The sequence below is a fragment of the Tachysurus vachellii genome, chromosome 16, assembly GCF_030014155.1.
Source record: "Tachysurus vachellii isolate PV-2020 chromosome 16, HZAU_Pvac_v1, whole genome shotgun sequence".
NCBI classification, from domain to species: Eukaryota; Metazoa; Chordata; class Actinopteri; order Siluriformes; family Bagridae; genus Tachysurus; species Tachysurus vachellii.
In genome coordinates this window covers 10,672,160-10,696,067 of record NC_083475.1, presented here as the reverse complement: position 1 = coordinate 10,696,067, position 23,908 = coordinate 10,672,160, and the positions used below count along the sequence as shown (strand labels likewise).

The following is a 23,908-nucleotide window of genomic DNA, read 5'->3' as shown; positions in this document are numbered from 1 at the left end:
ACGTCAGGCCACATGTGTGTTTTTTCACTTTATATTGGTGTTCCATTGGTTTATTTTAACAAATAATTGAATATGTAAAGAAGTGGAGCAGGACACTTTCATAACACAGGGTATGTCACCATCTTGTGGTCTTATGAGTAAACATTGCCAAATCCCTGGTATTTTTATGTTTAAGTCAGTCCTTCCTCATTGTTCACATATCCTTATGTATAATATATTGTGATATTATCAGTTATATACAGTATTTTACATAATAGATCATGAGGTAAATTAATAATTCTGAAATAGGCAAACAATTGCAAAATCTGAAGCAAAAATCATAAACACACAGAAAAAACATAAGGCTTGTTATGACAGGTTAAGGCACATTTTGTGTTACTTTGTAAAGAGTCCATGGTGAGGTCGGTATAGAGGATATGTGGTGTGAGTGTGACTGGGAAAACGTGTCCATGATTAGAACTCAAATGTGTGTGAGTGAACACAAATGTGTGTGAGATTAGAACACTAATGCTAGTGGAGTGTTGTGCTGGAGATTGTCTATGGTGACCTTTGTGGTTTGCCATGGTGTGCTCTCATAAGTGGAGTGTCTGGATTTTGGTGCTAGCGTGACAGCATGTTGAGGAAAAAATCACTAGAGCAAGGCTAAATGTGCCTATATGTCTATTTCAGTGATGTTTCATCTTATGGCTCTTCTATTTCAATCCATTTTTGACAGCAGAAACTTTTACAAAGAATCTCTGCTCTACAGAACATTAAAAAGAATGTTGAGTGGAATCAAGGAAATTTTTTAAATAGTAATATGATGGAATTTCCTTGATCACCCTTGGAGACAAATCCATTGTTATTAGCTGCCAGCTTGAGGAAGGATCTGTTTGCCTTAGTCTTTGAAACAACAGTAACAAATATTCAAATGAATAAACTCCCAATATGGAATACATTTGGGTATGCAATCATCCTTACAACCTGGTGGTATTCCCTTAATTCAAATTTGTATAATCTACATAAACAGTTAATAAAGAAATTGTGAGTTTCATTTTAAACGAAAGTCAAATCCAGTAAGTCTGGGCTGATACTGTACAAACATCATTTCAAACCATTAGTACACACCTAGTTCCTGGTTCCTGAGTGTTAAACAAAATGAACCTGCTTTGCCTACTTAAAATTACTCAGAATCACTGAGGCATAACTACTTGTTCTAAAATTGTTTCTATTAATACTTTTCCCACCATATGTACATTCTGTTACTGTACATTGCATCTGTGTTTCCTGAAGGAAACCCAACTCTGTTTTTATGGTCTTTGCTTTGCTCTGTTTCCTCCCTGGAAAATGCAGGAACAAAGAGAGAGGGATGGAGCCTTTCTGCTCACTGACCCAATACAAAGCAATAAAATTGAAGTGCGGCTTCAAGGAGGTTTCTTATGTCTGACATCTAAGATGTCTGTTTAATTACAAGGGGATGCAGTTGCTTAATCCTAAATTTATTTCCTCATGCTATGCAAATTAGGGGACTGGGTCTGGGTATAAAACGGATGGCAGGATAGAGTTTTTTACATTCTGCATGCATGTTTAAGAGTTGCATGTTTAGAACATGGCTCAGCGTAGGATCGTTTTAGGGATTTTAGTGTTTTTTTCAGGTAAGTGCTTTTTGCATAGATTCATTTTAAAATTTAAATTTTGTTGTGGCCACACATTTTTTTGTCAAGAAAACTACACCTGCAATGCACAGTACTTTTATATAGCACTTTAAATGTCTAAATCATTTTTCCCTTAGGTCAATTTGGCTTTGTCTCAACCCAAAGCACAAGTAAGTACAGTAGTCATCCTTGAACTTTAGTACATATGTTGTAAAAGTACTCCATTACTGGGCTCCTCAGATAAGCTGGGTCTGGTTATCTAAGGCGATTCAGCTTTCAGCTACTGTGTTGTCCTCAGCTGGATCTGATTTCCAGCAAACTTCAATTATTTCCTAATTTGAAATCATTTTACAAAAGTGTACTAAAATCTCTAAGCAGTTAGCACAATATTATTCTATACATTTGTAGTCGTAAAGAATTTTAATCTTGATCCTATTTTTAATTAATTTCTTCTTTTAAATTATTGTAATTAAAAATTGTGTTATAGTCATTTCCCTGACTATTGACTTTCCAGCTCTCTTTTTTTTCAGATGTGTGCAAGACCTTTGGCAGTGGGGTCATGCAGACTTTCAATGGGACCATGTTCCATGTGAAAACCACATGTCCTGTAACACTGACACACTTCTCTCATGCGGGAGTCGACTGTTTCATCTCTGTGCAGCGTGATCAAACTGGCATCATGAAGAGAGTTGAGATTTATGTGAATAAAATTGCTACCATCATTCAGGATGGCATCCTCACTGTGGAAGGAAACAGGTAGCTCAAGAATGTGATATAATTTTTTTTTGTACTTGCTGAACCTAAAGTTAAAAAAGTTTATAATCTAAATGAATTTAAATTACGATTATTATGTATTTACAGCTGCTGATTTTGAAATTAGAATTGAGTTACCATTGTACATTTCTTAACGATTAAAATCACTTACTAGGGTTACTGAAGTTAATGATTCTACTAGGTTGCATGAAAAAGTACATTTATAAAGTACAGTTTTATCTTCCTCTTATCACCTTCTGGTGTACAAAATTACATTTATTTTTATACATTTTCAGGTCAGTCCACACCTTCTGGTTATGGTGCTTTAGTAAAGCATTTCCCAATGCATTGTGTAATGATTACCAAGAGATTCTAACAAATTTAACTTTATCATTTTCCTTTGCAGCATCTCCCTGCCCTATGATCACACCTATCAGAAAGTGTATGCATTTGGCATTTATACAAAGCTTACAAGCAAAGTTCTGCCATTTTCTGTTACATGGTACAGTTTACCAATGGGTGTGACAAGATTCTGGGTTAGTAAAGCAAAAACAGCAATATTTTCTTTTCTCTCTTTTTACTTTCTTATTCTCTTTTTTTGCTGTCTCTCGATACAACCTCAATGACATTTGATTTTTGAAAATAAGGCAAGAAATAAAAATAAGAAACTTTTCACAAAAAATTTCACATAAATTTCCAAAATGTTAACGATTTTATATTTTACTTTAAAATTATTAACTATTTGTAAAACATACTAACATGACAAAGTGCTTTTTGTTAAGAAAATATTACAATTTTATTACATAAAAGTGACCAGATATAGGATAGGTTTTTCATAAAAAAGTTTTGCTCTTGTTATAGGTGCAACTGGACCGGCCATTAGTGGATGGGATGACTGGGATGTGTGGGAGACAAAATAGTTCAGGTTAATATGGCATCAATATTTTTAAACTTGATTAAAAAAAAAAAAAGAATAATTATATATATATATATATATATATATATATATATATATATATATATATATATATATATATATATATATATATATATATATAATTCTCTGTATAATAATAGAATGTATAATGTAGAATAATAATATTCTATATTATTATTATTATTATTATTTTTTTCAGAAATGTGGTTCATTTATTACTAAAAAATTCATTGAGATTTAAGAATATGCCATACCGCTGAAATATGTTTATTATATTTTTTTTACCACAGAAACTCGAGCAGAGCTTCTTGATAGAAATGTCATTCATGATGAGATATGTGTGACTGGTGATTCCCAACCGGTAGAGGATAAGGTAAAAACACCTGCTTTCAGGAAAATACTTAAATTTTATGTACCAGAAACTAGATGATGTCTGAAAAATTGGGGGAGACATTAAATAAATAATAAAAATAAAAATTGACATAAATAAAGTTATCCTGTTTCTTATACTGTAGGATCTGAAAACTCTGATAGTGTTGCCATAGGAGAGCAGAGAATAATTTGCCTAAATTGTAATATCTTATTCTCCTAACACAAACAAGCAATACCAGATTTGTTGCTTTTTGCCCAAGGGAACGTAGACCAAGTGGCACCAAATGTTTGCATGTCAGAATCCATGCTATCTATTGCATGATGAATAATTGAAATGTTTTGTTTTCCAGATTTGTAACGACTTTAAATCTAATGCTAGAGAGTGCTTGGGCAAGAGGCTTTATATTTTTGACCAACTGTGCAAGCTAAACATGTATATCAATATACATGAATCGGCAAAGTGTTCTTTCTATGAAGAATTTTTTTTTTTCTGCAATCAATCATATGCCCTGCAAACAAAATTGCGGAACATAACTTCATGCCGTAAGTGACACATAATTTATAGGACTACTTTATTTTCCAACTGTAGTACCGATAATAAATGAGAAATTCTCTGCAGAGGAACATCACTGTCCTGGAGATCTGCTGTATAAGGACCAAGGTGCTGCTTTTCCTCCCACTTGCTCAAACCCCCAGCTTCAGACAGATTTTCAAACTGCCACCTGTCTTCCTCCAAATGGTAGGTATTTCTGTTTTATGGTAGCACAAGCAAACACAATTTGACACATTGACATCTTTGGGTTATGAGGTTATAATGCGAAGTGACAGGTTTTGTGTTATGAAGCTTGTTTTCAGATTACAGAACTCAATATTTTGTTTAGGCTTCACAATATTTATTTTGCACAATGTATTTAATTAATGATGTAATCATCTATAAACCATAGATTTAAACGACAGCATTTTCTGATAAGCAAAAAACGAGTATTTAAATATAATCAGATTTAAAATTATTATCAATCGATGAGAGGACATAATAATAATAGTAATATTAGCAGCTGTGCAGTCGTAAACAGCTAGTTGGCAGTGGCAGTGGCTGATGCTGAATTTTTAGGTGATTCTGCAGAAATGCACAGTAAACAGCATAGTAAACAGCAACAAAAATGTCACTGTTTTCTTGCTGTTCAAATTGTTTGAACATATCTGAGCACTGACAAAACAGCAATAAAAACACCATGCAACAGTTATTTCAGAATGAACATGTCAATGTGCTCTTCTCTTGTTGTACCGAGGGAAAAGACAGGTCTTTAGTAGCTAATATACTACTAGTAGCAACCTAATCTAATGTCAAAATGCTGGCAGATGCTGAATAATGTCAGAAAGATTGGCAGGTTTGGTAATATAATATGATAGGAGTAAATGTCACAGAACAGCAGAGCAGTGTAAGATTTTTTCAAGGTGATTATATTGTTATATGGCACAAGCCTATCCTTGCTCCAAGTGTATTCTTATACTGTGCATGACCTATTATTAAGTGATAGCCAACCTTGCCATTTATTTTTCTCTCACTCTCTCTTTCACTTAATCTCTTCTTTCCACTTTCTCTCTCAGGGTTGGTCCTGAACGATCGAGTTGAAAGCTACTACAGTGTTAAAGTGGAGGATTGTCCTTGTGTGCACAGAGGAAATATTTATGCCCCAAGAGATAAACGCAGCACAAAGTGCCAAACTTGGTGAGATGAGCCTGCTGTAATGTTCTAACCATATGCTCTGTTTGGATCTGCAGTGCGTGTAGTGCATTTTCCTGTATTAATGCACACCTATCTCTGTTTTCGTCTTAGTGAATGCATCAAAGGAAAATGGATCTGTTCAGCTAACACCTGTATGACTCCGTGCATCATTGAAGGCTGGTTTGTCACTACTTTTGATGGCAAACAATATTCTTTGCCTGGGACATGTACCTATGTGGCTTCAAGGGTTAGTAAATATCAAATATGTTAATATTACTTTTTTTTTGTCAAGCAAATTATGAACTTATCGTGTCTTTCCACAGGGACTGAACTGGACTATCACCGTCAGGTTTTCTGCCATGACCATAGAAGAAATTTACCTTGATGTGTATCAGGTGTTTTTTCCACCATATAAACATGGCACTATTCTTTTTTTTTTAAGTTTTTTTTTTAAGTAGTTCAGATATAAATAACAAATATGGTTTTCTCTATATTTAGGAACGATACACCTTCTCCTTAAACAGTGTACAACTAAGGGAAAATGAAATTACAGCCACAAATCTGTCACAAACTGGTAGGTACTTTACAATGCAATTAGAAACAAAAGAATTTTGTCTTGGAAAAAAAAACTTTAATAAGGAAACTAAATAAATAACCTGTAGCAGTTAATCTTTAATGCAAATGACTATAAAACAGAAAAAGGATGTAGTTGATGTAGTTAAATTTAAACTAAGCTATCATGAAGTTAATAAAGTCTGAACCATGTGATACAAAAAGTGGAGACAAAAGGAATCCGATTAATGTTTCATTTCAATCTATATTATTATTATAGAGGCTACAACTATCATTGTGAAACCTTACAAAGTTTAACATAGCCAGTGATGTTTTCCCAATCTTGCTGTTTACCTTTTTGCTTTTTAAAAAAAATGAAAATAATATTTCCATTTCAGAACATGTCACAGTCTACTGGCAGTCTTCCATGTTTGTTATGGTCCAGACATCTTTTGGAATGAAGATGCAAGTCCAAGTTTCTCCTGAAGTCCAAATGTACTTGTATTTGCTACAGAATGTAACGGCCACAGGTATCCACAACACAAAAATTATTTGTTTATTGCCTAAAAATAACCCTAACATCCATTGTAGAATTTATTTGTGGTTATATGCACATTTCAACATTACAGGTCTTTGTGGATCAAACAACAACAACACCGAAGATGACTTCACTACGAGCAGTGGTATTGTGGAAAACTCAGCTCAGTCTTTTGCTCTATCATGGACGCTTGGGGACTGCACAGCAAATAACCCCTATGCATGCATCAACACTAACAACGGTACAGCTGCATTTTTATCATATACAATATGTTATTCGTAAACCAATGCAATATTATTGCGATATGCAATATTATTGATTGTCTTGATATTTCCTTCTAGTTGTGTTCTCAATATCTTTCATTTTTTTCTAACTGATAACATTGTGTTTTGTATCTTATTTCTATCTAGAGTTATTTGCTGAACATAAGTGCACCCAGCTGACAAACACAAGTGGTGTGTTTGCTCTGTGCCATGAATACGTGCCTGTTAACTCTTATTTAGATGTAAGATACTATTCATAGCTAACTGGAAGTTTTAATGAAGTATTTGTAGCAATTCTAAAGGTATTGTTTAAATTTCCAGGCCTGCATTCGGAGAACCTGCCAAGCTTCCTCTGGCTTAGAGGAGCATGTGTGTGTTGGCCTGGGAAACTATGCCAAAGCCTGCGCCAGTCAGGGCATCATCATTGGTGACTGGAGAGCAGAAACAGCCTGCAGTGAGTCTGAATTGAAAGTTAAAAATGGATACACAGTTCAAAATTTTAAAACACTAAACAAAAGATAACAACTGATACAAACAGAACATAACAAACCAGATCGGATTGCGGAAGTAGTTACTAACTCCGATATTGCATTTAAATGTCAAAATCAAGTAAAAAAAGTTTAAATTCGTAATTGAAAATTAAACTAAAAACAACCTACCTAGATTTCAGTCAAAAGTCTAGTCACAAAATGGGAATTATACAGCATTGTTAGTTAGAGCACATACTGTATGTAGGGTCAAGTCGCATGATGTAAGGTGACAAATAGCAGATGAAAGGCCAGGCTTTTTTTAACTTGAGAAATCTTTATGATAGGTTTTAGGTTGCTTTCATGCTAGGTCCTTTTTTTGCTATAGCTTCCTGCATTGTTTTGCATGCAATCTATCTATTGTTAGATCACTAGAGAAAATATCATAAACTTTGTCCTTTTAAGGAAAAATGGGAATGATCACAAAAAAAAAAGCCAGAAATCCCATCTGTAATAACATCACCAAAGACAGTTTTAATATCAAGATAAAGAGAACCTGTATTGCCAGGAGAGATTGGGTTTGTTAAGAGTGACCTGTAATAGAAGTGGAGACACCTGTCTTCTCCCTGTCCCAGAGAACTTCACTCATGAGAAAACTCTGGTGAGTGAGGGGAAATTAATCATTGCCTTTCTTCACACATGCTTCACTGCTTCGCATATGCAATTGACTTTTTGTGCAGCTGATTCATGGCTGCTACTGCTCTGCCTACTCTATTAAAGATCCTGTATCCCAAATGTAACTTTTTAAGATTTGCATAGTGAAGTAATCTGTCTATGTTAGGATTTAAAATGAGATTTATGGTCATTAGAGAATCTCAGAGGACATTTTGGTTATGTGTAGTAATGTGAAAACCATTGGTGACATTTATGTTGTCTTCTCTCTGTGTTCCAGCTCCTTCTTGTGAGAGCAATCTGAGGTTTGATTACACCATGCAGGCATGTAATCGTACATGCCGCTCATTGTCTGGTCCTGACCCAACCTGTGACATGCCAGATGACCTAGTGGAGGGCTGCGGATGCCCACCTGGCACCCATCTCAACACACCACTCAGGTGCAGCCCTCGTGCCCTCTGCCAATGCAACTACCCAGGTGGAACAACTCCTCCAGGTCCTGTGGTTATTGATGGACGTCAATGGTATGCTCTGCTTATTTTCTGCTGTTCAAGCACACTGCTGGTGCATGCAAATGAGCTCTCAAGGAAATAGAGCATTTTTTCCAGCAGGAAGTATTTGTTTAGTTAGTTATTATTCCAACAATAAAAATCCTAGTGCAACCAGATATACTTTCTCAAAGCTTGATTTTACTTGTGTATTTGTGCTCTATACGGTAAAAACTAAAACCACATATAACCAGAATATTACATTATTATGTTTTATATATATATATATATATATATATATATATATATATATATATATATATATATATAAATATGATGGGTTTAACTGATGCCTGAAATTTGTCTTGCAGCATGTGTGAAAATGGATATCTCCAGTGTTCAGACAATTGCGGTAAAGATTTAAATTTTTATATATGCAATATTGAGCCATTAAAAATAGAAACCTATGAGCAGGAATATGGTTGTGTGCAAAGATTCAACCCTATTTGCATTTGTCACACTTAAGATTCACAAGCTTTTAATTAATCATAGCCTGTTTATAATTCAATACTGATAAAAATGTACTTATTCATGAGCAATTTTTTTTTCTGCATTTGAGGCTACATTTGACAAATTGAAGCTTTGGAATTGTTGTATCTGACAGTTTTTTTTAACAAAATATTTAATACATTTTGGTGTACACAACTCATGCTGTATATTCATGGTGTAATGTTAAAATAATGTATGTATAACATACAATATATCTAGAACATAAGCTTCCTAAATAACTGGATTGTTTTGGATGGAATTATAGTCTTTTTGCTTGTTCCCAATGTCTCATATAAATGTTAAGCCTCCCATATTGGTTTTACTTTGTCCTTTAGACTGTCCAAATGGACAAATATGTGTCCATTGTGCACAAGCACCAGTAAACACAGTGCAAAAGACATGTGAGAGCCTGAGCAAACCATCTGTGAGTATTTTTATAGCAGCAGACATTAATTATGGCATTGCACTACAATGCACTTAAACTGGTTTAAACACGTCACAACTGTGTCTATGAATTAATTTGCTGATTAAATCAAATTAGAAGCAAATTAAACTATTCCTGACTGAACTGATTTGCCTTCACAGAGTTCTGATCAGAGTTGTATCAGTGGCTGTTACTGTCCAGAAGGCCAGTATGCAGACCATAATGGCAACTGTGTGACTCAAGAGAATTGCACATGTGAATTCAGTGGGATGGTTTATGCATCTGGGCAGGCCGTAGAATCGAACTGTAAAACATGGTGAATATGTTTTTTAACTTTATTTTTATTTACATGTGCAGAGTTTTTCCTGCTCAGAAATTCAAAGTGTCTGTGATTGTTCGCGCAGCACATGCAGAGGAGGACAGTGGGACTGTAAAGGTGATCCATGCCCAGGAGTGTGTGAAGTGTTTGGAAATGGACAATATAAGACCTTTGATTCCAAATGGTATCGTTTTGATGGCCACTGTCAGTACACTCTGGTTGAGGTGAGTTATGCATACTATATACTCATATATATTTTATATAAGTGAAATGACCAAAGAAAATATTAATGATTACCTGATAAGCCATAATGAACATATGTGTGTGTTAGGACATCAATGGGCTATTTTCCATAAATGCGGAGAGTGTGCCATGTTGCGATGAAGTTCTAACCTGCTCTCGCGCCATCTCTGTGAAACTAAAGGTAATCTGAATCTATCTCAGTCTATAGTTATTCTATTTATTTTAGAACTATTTACAGACTAAAACACTCAGATCTGTGCTATTGTTTTAATCTGATTAATTGTTTATTGTTTTAATGTTTCATGATTTCTTTTTGTGGGTCTTGTTCATTAAATAACCACCATTAGCAAAAATCCCCACAGCCTTACTCCACAATATATTGGAAATTCTTCCCAGAAGAGTGGGGGTTATATAACAGCAAAATAGGATGTTTAATGGGATGTATGACAAGCATATATGGTTTTACATACTTTTTGCAATATAGTGTACATATACCATGCCCTAGACTGAACATTCAGTAATTGGGAAGACAGTAGACCTCAAGAATCCTGGAAGACTTCTTGTAATTTTCCAACCAAATGATTATTATATTAGTGAAACATGTAAGTAAAATCTAATCATCTTTAATAATGAAAAACAGTTAGTAAGCTGTTGGTAGAGATGCATTTAATGTTAAATTAGAGGAGTTTTTCAGATTGGATTTGCAGTAACAATCATGTATTAAACCCTTGTATGGACCCGCTGCATTTTTGGGTTTTTAATTCAACACAATCAAAAATTTTATGTTAAAATACTCTACAGATGTTTACTTCATGCCAATTACAAGCAATATAAACAGCATATATTGTTAATATGTGCCCTTTACCTTTATTACATCACATTTTTTGATTAAAGTGCTACTCATTTTTTGTTGTTTTTTAATAAAATGCAATAAAAAAAAAAAAGAAAATCAAATTTAATCAGGTTATGAGTGGGAAGAATCAACAAATTTACAAGGAAGCAAAGTTTTTTTTTTTTTTAGCAAACTATTGATGTTAATGAATATGGGTCCCACAGACCCGAACATTGTACAAGGGTAAAGTCAAACATAGTTCACAGTTACATGTTGACATATATATTTTTTTATTTTGTTGTAACTGAACAAAAATGTTGTTTGTACCTCAAACAGGATGAAGTGACTCTGACCTTGCGTGATATGAATATAAGTCAGAAGTTCCTGAATGGGTGGCGCTTGAGAGCTCAGTCACTGTACTCTGTCCACACTGTGGGCCTGTATATCATCATTTCTGTACCTGAACTAGGCCTCAAAGTGATTTGGGACAAGCAAACTAAAGTCACAATTGAGCTGCAAACTTCCTGGAATGTAAGAAGCTTTGTCTTTGAACATATTTCTTTTTAACTATCGAACATAAACAAATCTGGAAAAAGCTACCTAAAGATGTTTTCTACAGATGGTTTAATACTGTTTGGTACTGTATGGAGTATGATCCTGTTGCCATAGGTGTTTCTGTTAATGTTAGTCTCATAGTTCAAATTCATTGTGTTCAGATTTTGCAGTTTCATACTCATGGTTCCTTTGTGTGTGGACTGACAGGGTCGAGTGCGTGGACTGTGTGGTGATTTTGATGGAAAGCTAATGAATGACCTGCTGACGAGGAGCTCCACTGTAGTCTTCAGCACACTGGAGTTTGGGAACAGCTGGAAGACAGCCGTGCCTCCCTGTTCGGATGTGACCCAGGAACTGTTTCCTTGTGAACGTCACTCATACTGTGCAGCTTGGGCGCAGCGTCGCTGCATGATTCTACAAAGTGACACGTTCAAAGCCTGCCACCTAAAGGTTCTCTACCACTATTATTTATACAGATTTTGATGTCATTTTTGATGGTAAAGTTTTCTCAACTTTGATGGGCAAGCATGAATAATTCTGTTACAAGATCACATGAGGTGGAAACAATAGCTGCTCATTAAATTGTGTCTCACTTTCCAATAACTTGCAGGTTGATCCAACACCTTACTACCAGGCCTGTATTCTGGAGTCATGCTCCTGTGATTTTGAGGGCAAGTTCCTGGGATTCTGCACAGCTGTGGCAGCATATGCTGAGGCCTGCACAACTCAAAATGTCTGTATCAAATGGAGGACTCCTGACTTGTGCCGTACGTGTCTTGCAACATTTACAACATATTTATATTTGTTATTTCTTATGGAAGAAGCAGTAAAGAATAAGAATGTACAAGAATGAAATAATTTAATGAATAATTGTAAATTTAAGGTGTTTTAGATATGTTTAATTGCTTGGCTTAAATTCTAACGATCTTACCAAGAGATTCTCTTTTTAAATACATTTTGTAGAAATAAGATTCATTCAGAAAACAATATACCTGAGTTAAAATTACATTTGCCAATGTGAAAAAGGACACTTTGTCAATCTAGTTTTAGTTTCCCATAAGTCCAGATACTAATCACACAATTACTTCCTGGTGGGTGGAAATGTACTCCTTTGGTGTTTGCTTACTGAGGAGATGAAAATCCATTGTGTGTGCTCTTTCTCTCACAGCGGTCTATTGTGACTATTACAATGAAGAGGGTCAGTGCAGCTGGCATTATGAAGCATGTCCTCAACACATCAAGACTTGTGGGAAAAGCAACAAATTTTCTGGAAAGCTTGAAGGTTTATGTTTTTCCCTTTGTATTGTTTCAATTTTATGACCTAGTTGTGGTTTCTGGACAGTAATAGATAACTTTATTAATTGGGTTTTTATTGTTTAGAAGATGTTTACACTAAATATTTATTATGATTTAATTAATAGTTAACATTTATTTTGTGAAAATGTTTAAAATATTTTGTATAAATGTATAAAATCATGTTTATGTTTTGTTAAGGTTGTTACCCACATTGCCCCAGTGAAAAACCATATTATGATGAGAACAGAAGAATCTGTTCGAGTTTAGACAAGTGCACTTGTTACTTCAACAATACTGTGGTCGAACCTGGTGCTAATGTGACCACACCCAGTGAATGCTGGTAAGTTTGGATCATATATGCATTATGGATATTTTTTTGCCCTGCATACCCTTATATCTGACGATTTGTGCTCTTTTGCCATAGTGAGTGCATTGAGGGGCAACTGATTTGCGGTAAGATTTTTGCCACCATGGCTATATCTACAAAATGTTAATTTTGTGTTCCCATTAAAAAAATCTTTGTAATACTGTTTTAATTCCCACAGAACCGTGTATAACACCTCCAACTACAATTGTGTACACACCACAAACAACACCAGGCATAAAAACTGGGATAACATCCATCTCCCACACCACCACTACTAAAACAACTGAAGAATCTACAACTACAATCCCAATAACAACAATTACAACAGATACAACTTTAATCACCACAACAACAGCAACAGAGACACCCATAACCCAAACATCACAAACAACAAAGCCAGTTATAATAACCGGGGTGGAAAAGACCACAATCAGTCCAAGTCCTCAAAAGTCTAATTACACAACTACTACACCAGGAATCACTACTAAAATAACTGAAGAATCTACAACTACAACCCCAATAACAACAATTACAACAGATACAACTTTAATCACCACAACAGCAACAGAGACACCCATAACCCAAACATCACAAACAACAAAGCCAGTTATAATAACCGGGACAACAACGAACCAAGCCAGTCCAAGTCCTCAAGAGTCTACATACACAACTACTACACCAGGAATCACTACTAAAATAACTGAAGAATCTACAACTACAACCCCAATAACAACAATTACAACAGATACAACTTTAATCACCACAACATCAGCAACAGAGATACCCATAACCCAAACATCACTAACAACAAAGCCAGTTATAATAACCGGGACAACAACGAACCAAGCTAGCCCAAGTCCTCCAGAGTCTACATACACAACTACTACACCAGGAATCACTACTAAAATGATTGAAGAATCTACAACTACAACCCCAATAACAACAATTACAACAGATACAACTTTAATCACCACAACAACAGCAACAGAGACACCCATAACCCAAACATCACAAACAACAAAGCCAGTTATAATAACCGGGACAACAACGAACCAAGCCAGTCCAAGTCCTCAAGAGTCTACATACACAACTACTACACCAGGAATCACTGCTAAAATAACTGAAGAATCTACAACTACAACCCCAATAACAACAATTACAACAGATACAACTTTAATCACCACAACAACAGCAACAGAGACACCCATAACCCAAACATCACAAACAACAAAGCCAGTTATAATAACCGGGACAACAACGAACCAAGCCAGTCCAAGTCCTCAAGAGTCTACATACACAACTACTACACCAGGAATCACTACTAAAATAACTGAAGAATCTACAACTACAACCCCAATAACAACAATTACAACAGATACAACTTTAATCACCACAACAACAGCAACAGAGACACCCATAACCCAAACATCACAAACAACAAAGCCAGTTATAATAACCGGGACAACAACGAACCAAGCCAGTCCAAGTCCTCAAGAGTCTACATACACAACTACTACACCAGGAATCACTACTAAAATAACTGAAGAATCTACAACTACAACCCCAATAACAACAATTACAACAGATACAACTTTAATCACCACAACAGCAACAGAGACACCCATAACCCAAACATCACTAACAACAAAGCCAGTTATAATAACCGGGACAACAACGAACCAAGCCAGTCCAAGTCCTCAAGAGTCTACATACACAACTACTACACCAGGAATCACTACTAAAATGATTGAAGAATCTACAACTACAACCCCAATAACAACAATTACAACAGATACAACTTTAATCACCACAACAACAGCATCAGAGACACCCATAACCCAAACATCACAAACAACAAAGCCAGTTATAATAACCGGGACAACAACGAACCAAGCCAGTCCAAGTCCTCAAGAGTCTACATACACAACTACTACACCAGGAATCACTACTAAAATAACTGAAGAATCTACAACTACAACCCCAATAACAACAATTACAACAGATACAACTTTAATCACCACAACAGCAACAGAGACACCCATAACCCAAACATCACTAACAACAAAGCCAGTTATAATAACCGGGACAACAACGAACCAAGCCAGTCCAAGTCCTCAAGAGTCTACATACACAACTACTACACCAGGAATCACTACTAAAACAACTGAAGAATCTACAACTACAACCCCAATAACAACAATTACAACAGATACAACTGTGATCATCACAGCAACATCAACGCCAGAAATCACAACTGAAAATGATTTAACAACTACATTAACTACGACAGAGACACCTATAACCACATCAACATCAAAAATCACATCTGTACCTGAAACTGCAACTCCTCCTACCTCAGTGGTAACAAAGACACCAATAATGACCACAACAAGAACCTCAGAATTCACATCTGAAGAATCTGCATCTACAACTCCACTTATAAGAACTTCAGCCACATCAGAGACATCGTTAACCAAATCAACTACAGAAATCATAACTAACGAACCAGTAATAACTACTACTCCGTCAATTACAATAGAGACTCCCGTAACCACATCAAAACCAAAAACTACATTAGATACAGCTTCAACAGCGACAACTATAAGAACCAAAACAACAAGCCAAAGTATCATAACTGAGGGATTTCCATCTACAACTCTACTTACTACGACTACAATGGAGACACCAATAACAACATCAACAACAGAAATCACAACCGAAGAATCTAAAACTACAACTCATTTAACTACAACGAGAGAGACACAAGTGACCAACAAAACATCACCTGCAGAAATCTCAACTGAAGAACCTACATCTACAACTACACTTACTACAACAGAGACTCTAGTAACCACTTTAACACCAAAAATCACGAGTTTATCTAAACCTACTACTCCAGTAACTACAACTAGAACAGAGACACCCGTAACCAGACCTACAATTTCAACCACAGAAATCTCAACTGAAGGAACTACAACCCCGGTTACAATAATTACATCAAAGCCACCTGTCACTAGAACAACAATATTAACTCCAGAAACCACAACTCCATTAACTACAACAACAAAGACACCCGAATCCACATCAATACCAGCAACCACAACTGCACATTACACTGCTTGCTATGATCTGATTAGAAACCAAACCTGGCCAGAGGGTTATGAATGGACAGAAGACTGCTTCACTAAAATTTGCAAAAACAATGTTATTGAGTTAAGACCATTGATATGTCCAACTCCAGTCATACCTGTGTGCCCCAGAGGAATGCCAAAGCTGATGAAAGATAAACAAGGCTGTTGTGACACCTGGCAGTGTGACTGTGAGTGAAATGGTTCTTTGATATTATCTGATATTACATTCTAAAAATTTTTTTCTATTTATATCCAGATTTATATTCAGTTGGAAAAATGAAACAAGTTCTCCAAATCAATACATTATTAATATTCAACATTTCCTACATATTTTTATTCACACCACATATAACAGCTATCTGTGTCCTGAGATCCTGCTTCTTTTGTGATAAGGTATTGCGCTAACATTTCTTCAATGTTTTGTTCAGGTCAGTGTGATGTCTTTGGAGACCCACATTACACTACCTTTGCTGGACAGGACTTTACGTTCCTGGAAAACTGTACATATGTTCTGGTGGAGGAAAGGACTCCTCTTTACCATCTCAGCATCAGCATTGATAATTATTACTGTGAGCCATCTGCTTCTTGTGCCAAGGGCATCATTGTGCAGTACCAAAACAACACAGTCATGCTTCAAGTGGTTGAAGTTCCTGATGATATTCCTATATTACAAGTAGGTTTACATAAATATCCGTAAGCTGTTCGGTTTAGTGGTGACTCTTATGTAGTGGTGGGAATGACTTGGTCCCTGTGCTTTTGATGCTTTCAGCATTAAAGTTTGTATGGTACTCTGTGTTTGTGCAATATTTGTGCCATGACAATTTGCATTTTCTCTGTTATATTTTCAAGATTACTCTGAATCAAGTAACAATAAAGGCCCCATATCAAGCACATGGACTAAGGTTTGAGAGCACAGATGCGGAAGTCTACATTTACATTAAAGAGATCCGCTCATACATCTCTCTCAGTGTATGGAACACACTGCAGATCAACCTGGCAATGGAGCATTTCTTTAATAACACACAGGGCCAGTGTGGTAAGTGTCCAACAGTTTTGCTTGCTTTGTATTTGTAAAATACTCTTTATTTTCCTAATAGAATAAGATATCGGCAATAGCCAAATATGTTGAAAAGTGAATGCCTCATGTTGTATCATTCCAAACTGTTTTTAATCATTACTAATTATACAATTGTATTACTGCACTCAAAAAAGTTGAGGTACTGTATATTTATTTATAGTATTACATCTGAAATGTTGGTTGGTTGAAATGTGTGGCTTACATATACAGTATTTTAGCAATCTAGCTTTCTCTAATTCTTATTTTCAGGTGTTTGTGGAGGCGCCTCATGTATACGCAGGAATGGTACAGTTGAGAGAGAGGACTGCTGTGATAAGACTGCATACGAATGGATAGAAAATGATCCAATGAAACCGTATTGTCAACAAGCTCCCCAGCATGTGCCGTGTTTCCCTGTCATACCACCTATTTCTCCTGAGCCAACACCACTGTCCTGCACAGCTCCTTTCTGTGACCTCCTCAGACATCAGTAAGCTTCATCTTATTCTTCAGCTTTAGTGTCAAGGAAAGTGGGCTTTAAAAAAGACTTGCTGGATCTGATGAAGTATTGTACATTACAGATTATCTATAAAACTGGCAAACCTTCATCAACATACTGTATACAAATAAAAGTTAAAAAATGTTAAAAGTTAAAATAAATAACATTTCATAATAGCCATAAAATGTTTAAGTTGGAAATTAACACTCTTTATATGAGATTTTACAAAATTACAGTTTACCCAGATCAGGTTTACTAGATACAAGATTAACTAGATATAATAATTAATAAACATGGAACTCAGCATATATTTATGAGAATGCTTTTATAATTATGTTTAGCGCATTTGGAACATACCCGTATTCAGAGCAACATACAGAATTGTTTTGTGATCTTCAAGATAGACATCATACTATCATTTTCTCCTGTGTCCAACAAGATGCAATAGCTGACTTCATGTTTTTTAGAGGAAGCATAAGCTAGCTTTCACTGTTTGGAAACTGTTATATAATGCAAAGAGCTAAATAGTGGGCATTGTCAAATGACCAAATTGGTATAATAACAGTTTAATTCCATAGGATACATTTAATTAATATAAAGTATGCTTTTTGAATCTCAGAGTGTTCAGCGAATGCAGTGGGGGCATTGATGTGGAGAAGCTTGTGAGTAGCTGCAAGTTTGATTACTGTATGGCCCAAAACAACGCCAGTGTGTGCTCCCCACTAGAGCGTCTAGCTGATCACTGCAAGAAGATGGGCACTTGTGTGGCCTGGCGAAATCTTACCAGTGGAATTTGTGGTAAAGTTGCTGTTTTACTTACTTGCATAGAACACATGCCGAGGTTCCAGATGTTGTATTGGATCGTGATGTACTGCATGATGATGTAGAATCAGAATATGTCTATGTTTTAGAGACAAATTTAATTCTCTTAACCATTAAATGCATAACTAAAGTCCAGTGAACTCTGACCCACCCAACCTCTCATACAATCTTCCAAACACCCTTTTAGGTTAAAAGGGTGTTAAAATTCTTCTAAAATTTATGTATAATAAAGCATGCATGCATTTTAGGGTTTAAAACAAATACAATCCCATTTAGTCTGCTGTGCCAGGATGTTAGTTCTTCAAGTTATCCATTCTTTTAAATAACAATCTTTACCTTTCTCAGACATTGCTTGTCCTGAAGGAATGATTTTTGATGAGTGCCGGAGCACCCCAACTGATTTCTGCCGTGGCAGGTGAGGGCTTTTTTTTTTTTTTTTTTTTACAAACTGCTTAATTATTTTGTTTGACAATACTTAAATCTGCTTAAAAGTTTGTTTTGAGATTGTTTTATATGTGTTTTTCATGTAGCATGCGTGTTTCGGGAACAGTTTTGGATACAGTGAGGTCTGGATGTTTCTGCCCCAACAACCAGCTACTTGCTGAGAGACACAAGATGGTCTGTGTATCCGAATGCACCAGTGAGTGGTTATTATATTTTTGTCTGTCATTTACAAAGAGCATCAGGATTTGTTTTGACTTCTGTGTCAGCATATTTCATATATTTAAAATAAAGCTTTAGGTTTTACAAAGCCATATCAGATTAACTGTCAATTTTCAAGTAAAAATACATACTCTTGCTTTAAAATTGACATTCTTTGACACTGAAAGGATTTTATAGTAATAAAATGTTGGGTTGTGTTTACCCAGCTCATATTTGTTGTCATTTCAGAATAACTGTTAAAACTGACATTTCCTGTGTGAAATAAATGTGCATAAATATCTGGTTTGCTTTTTTATTAGACTGTAAAGGCCCACTGGGAGAACCCATGCTGGTGAGATATTACCTATTACCTATAATGCAGTGCTAACAAAGGTTTACCTGTTACCCACATATCACTGAGTGAGCATGAAAAAATTCCTGAAGCATTTTTATCTATTAACCCATACCACAAATAAAATCTTGACCTTTTTACACACCTTTATGCAAACAACAAAGACAAAGACTAAAAATGACTCAAAACAGATATAGAAAGATTATAGTGGAGCCTTTCAATTAATTGCACACTGATTAGTTTGTCAGGAAAAAAAATATGTTTATTTCCCACCAAGTCTGTAATTACAGTACACTCCAAATCTCTGTCTAAGGTTGGGGCAACATGGGAGTCAAATTGCCACATGTGTACATGCAATAATCAGACACTGACAGAAGAATGCTGGCCAAAACCTCCACTTCCATCTCCTATATGCAGTCCTGGCTTTGCTCTCATCTCTGACTGCTGCGACAACCAGATATGCGGTAATATAAGACTTCATCAACTATACTTCAAACTTTTAATACATGTGCTTTAACTGTTGAAAAGCAGTACCTTCTGTTAATTTCAAAACAAGTTATTTTAAATGTGAATGAAAACTAATATATGATATACATTTGGGGTATTTTAAGATAATACTAATATTAATATTTATTATTTTATTTATGAATATTTATGAATATCATATAATTCATATACACATTACAATTCATATAAAGGATCTGTTAATCCAGTGAACAAAACCTAATAGATAAAGCAATGTGTTCTATAGTAATTGATTCCAGAGTACAGTATAAAACACGACTGCGGACTTCAAAATCCATAACAATGCTATTAACTAGTTGATGATGGATCAGTGCCACTTAAAATAAAACCTAATTGTTGCTCATAAAGCAATTCCAAATTGAAATCATGATCTGTTTCTTTCACAGTTGAGAAGACCTGTGAATACAGTGGAACAATATATAAGGTCAGTTTTGCTCTGTGTGTGTACAGAGAGTGAAGAAAGTACCATAAGTTATTTGGAACATTTAGGCAAACCAGAACTACTTGGTTACTGAATGTAGTTGAATTTCTAAACTCAGTATTTTCTTCAATAACATTCATGATTAACTGTAGAAATGTGCAATTTTTCTAATTCTATTCACATTTTGAACTTTAAACAATCCTGGGTTTATGTAGCAGAGCTTTTCAAATGTATCTGATAGATAGATAGATAGATAGATAGATAGATAGATAGATAGATAGATAGATAGATAGATAGATAGATAGATAGATAGAGAGATGGATTGCAAAAAATAAAAAATACAATATATAAACATATGGGGATTTTAGGGGTTATGATGTTCTATAGAGAAAAGTGGGGGACATGCCTGTTAAAATGCACCATGAGGTACAGTAGATCTAATACTACTACTTATTCTAACTTTTATTCAAGCTAGTAATAAGATACAACTAATAGTTGTGGTTATGAATAAGACTGAAGTTGTGTATTATATAACACTGAACAAATGGGTAAACTAGAGTGTACTGTCCTGATGATTTCCCTGTGGACACCTCAGGTGGGTGAGGCATGGAGGGACCCCAAGACCCCGTGTCTATCATATCGCTGTACAAGTGCAGGCACTGAAATAGAGCGGACTATGTGTCCACAACAGTTTTGTCCTGAGGTGAGCTCAAGCTATAACACATTTAAAATAGTATAGTATTACTGATATGGATCTTAAATTCTGTCTGACTTCATCTGATCTTTGCATACCTAGGAACTTCGTTTTTGGGATGAGAATCATTGCTGCTATTCATGTATGTGAAATATCTTCTTCTAATTATTTCTCTTTTAAACAAACATGGTGCAATATTTTGGGAATATTCTGAAGAACAAACTTAGATTGGAGGGATTATTGCAATTATTTAAAAAATGTTTTGGTTATCATATGTGGCTGCTAATACATACTGTATGTGGGTGCAAAAGACATTTAACCATTACTTTCATTCAGTTATCTCTTTTTTGTAACCAAAATCATAATTTTGGTCAAAAAAAAATGCAAATGCAGACACTTTTACTTTTTCATATTGTTGTTGTCATGTGGCTTGTGTAAACCTTCTAGGCAACACAACGTGTGGAGTCAAGTTGTCCAGAATGACTTTTGAGAACTGCACCCAGGAGGTGATGCTGCCCACCTGTGAAGGAAACTGTGCATCAGGCTCCTTGTAAGACTCCTCATTAAGGAAACCTTTTGGTCATAATTAACCTATATATATATATATATATATATATATATATATATATATATATATATATATATATATATATATATATATTGTGTGTGTATATGCAAGCTTAGGTGTTAGCATGGGGGGGCACGGAGGCTTAGTGGTTAGCACGTTCTCCTCACACCTCCAGGGTTGGGGGTTCGATTCTCGCCTCCGCTTTGTGTGTGTGGAGTTTGCATGTTCTCCCTGTGCCTCGGGGATTTTCTCCGGGTACTCCGGTTTCCTCCCCCGGTCCAAAGACATGCATGGTAGGTTGATTGGCATCTCTGGAAAATTGTCCGTAGTGTGTGATTGCGTGAGTGAATGAGAGTGTGTGTGTGTGTGCCCTGCGATGGGTTGGCACTCCGTCCAGGGTGTATTCTACCTTGATGCCCGATGACGCCTGAGAGCACAGGCTCCCCGTGACCCGAGGTAGTTCGGATAAGCGGTAGAAAATGAGTGAGAGTGAGAGTGAGGTGTTAGCATGTTAGCACTTCCAAGGTTGGGGATTCAGTACCTCTACTGTGTGTTAGGAGCTTAGCAAATTTGCCCCATGCTTTCTTAGTTTCTTCTGGGTATTCTGGTTTCCTAAAACATGTGTGGTAGGTTGACTGGCATATATCAGTAGTCTGTAGTGTGTAAGTGTGAGCCCTATAATGGTTTGGAACTGCATCCAGAGTGTCCCTCAGTTCTCTGAGATAGACTCCAGTGAGCAGTACAGAAAATGGATAGATGGATGGATTTTAAGCATATATATGTATCCTGTTTTAAAGCAAGCAGATATAAGATTCTAAGCAATCTCAAAAATTTTTAGTTTTTCAATGCACATTTCCTGTAGTCTAATTAAACCTCGATCAAAAGAATAGACTGTAGTCTTATTAAACCTCTATCAAATGAATAGACACAAAGACCTACAGTACATTCAAAAAGAGAACACTGCTTTATTACTAAAAAAATAATGAATTTCCACACATTTTTCTGAAATATATTTATCCTTAAAGTTGATGTTCATTAGACAGAAAAATCCCACTAATTGAATTCTATTAAATCCAACAATTTTTGACAAAATATAATTGTTTACCTTTGATAGCTGTTTGCGAGAATTTAAAACGTTTTTTCGCAATTACCACACATACAGTACATATCTATAAACATGTGAATGAATGTTTATGATTGTAAAATGTTTGCATGTGCTGTTGTTTGTAGTTGGGTGAGGTCTGGAATAGATCTGAAGTTGGAGCATAATCAGTCCAGCTGCCGAGAGAGAGACTACGAGATAAGACAGATTTCTCTGGTATGCAGTGGAGCTACAGCTACACAATACACTTACAAACACATCACCAGCTGTGAGTGTCAGCGTGAAGTCTGAAACCTCAAAAGATCTGCAATGTCACTGTAATGCTCAGAGAACCAGGTCTGAGCCAGTTCTGAGTATCTTAATTTTTTACATGATTTGTTGTCTCGATATATGATATATGATATAGTGATCTGGTGATTTACACCAGATCTGGTGATCTGGTGACTGTCAGTGCCAAAAGAAATTTTCTGTGAGCCATTTGTTTTCTTTACATTTTACACATGGTGTGATTAAATACTAAAATCTGCGATCTCAGGTTTAAACGATAATCTAATGCAGCTAAAGTTGATATTGTTATTTTCATTTTAATTCATTTTAAAATTCTTGAATGTTCCTTGAATGTCTGTTTTTAAATCACTTTCAACCAGTGGATCATGCAATGCCTTTCAATGATGGAGTCATATTTGTATGAATCATATGTAATCAGTAAATAAATATATGCAATGCTGTGTTTAACATGTTTAACATTCTGTGGTTTTTGTTCCTTAATACAGTATGCATGAAACACTATTGGTTTTCTGAGAAAATGACCACCTTGAAGTTTTAAATAGACTTAAGTTACACAACGTCTCTTAAACATAGGGAGATTCACAGGTTGGGATTGGCAGAGGGTCCTGTATAACTAGAACTTTGAACTGGCTATATCATATCTGGTGTTACAAAAGAATATTGCGATAGCAGCAATTAACTCCCAGAGCCAATGGCGTAATGTTGTGTCTCCTGACAATCTGTTGCTGTTGTCTTTCATATGAGACTCATACAGAGTCATTCACCTAGAGAACACAATCAAAAAGCATCACCTGTTATAATTTGTTTGTTTGTGTGCACG

General features: G+C 35.6%; 1 protein-coding gene across 1 annotated transcript; it reads left to right on the top strand.

Moving 5' to 3' along the window:
- The first annotated feature begins 1,484 nt into the window (after window positions 1–1,484).
- On the top strand, window positions 1,485–23,535 carry LOC132859120 (mucin-2-like). The gene is made up of 42 exons (XM_060889720.1): window positions 1,485–1,634; window positions 1,772–1,804; window positions 2,165–2,390; window positions 2,794–2,923; window positions 3,249–3,312; window positions 3,615–3,697; window positions 4,047–4,239; window positions 4,316–4,435; window positions 5,305–5,425; window positions 5,534–5,669; window positions 5,746–5,817; window positions 5,921–5,996; window positions 6,373–6,504; window positions 6,604–6,753; window positions 6,923–7,017; window positions 7,097–7,229; window positions 8,195–8,438; window positions 8,774–8,814; window positions 9,287–9,375; window positions 9,537–9,691; window positions 9,780–9,918; window positions 10,026–10,118; window positions 11,106–11,300; window positions 11,532–11,774; window positions 11,935–12,091; window positions 12,493–12,606; window positions 12,819–12,960; window positions 13,045–13,073; window positions 13,166–16,306; window positions 16,547–16,791; window positions 16,968–17,154; window positions 17,446–17,665; window positions 18,294–18,472; window positions 18,842–18,911; window positions 19,027–19,136; window positions 19,459–19,490; window positions 19,804–19,954; window positions 20,402–20,439; window positions 21,032–21,139; window positions 21,233–21,272; window positions 21,578–21,680; window positions 22,929–23,535. Exons 1-42 carry the CDS (start codon window positions 1,589–1,591, stop codon window positions 23,089–23,091), a joined length of 8,238 nt encoding a protein of 2,745 aa, XP_060745703.1. The 5' UTR covers window positions 1,485–1,588; the 3' UTR covers window positions 23,092–23,535.
- The last annotated feature ends 373 nt before the right edge of the window (window positions 23,536–23,908 follow it).

Excerpts from the sequence above, each read along its gene's own strand:
- LOC132859120 (XM_060889720.1), top strand. The coding sequence starts at position 1,589 with ATGGCTCAGCGTAGGATCGTTTTAGGGATTTTAGTGTTTTTTTCAG. Across the intron at positions 3,698-4,046 it reads CCCAACCGGTAGAGGATAAG|ATTTGTAACGACTTTAAATC; the intron begins GTAAAAACACCT and ends TTTGTTTTCCAG. Across the intron at positions 18,473-18,841 it reads TCTTACCAGTGGAATTTGTG|ACATTGCTTGTCCTGAAGGA; the intron begins GTAAAGTTGCTG and ends TACCTTTCTCAG.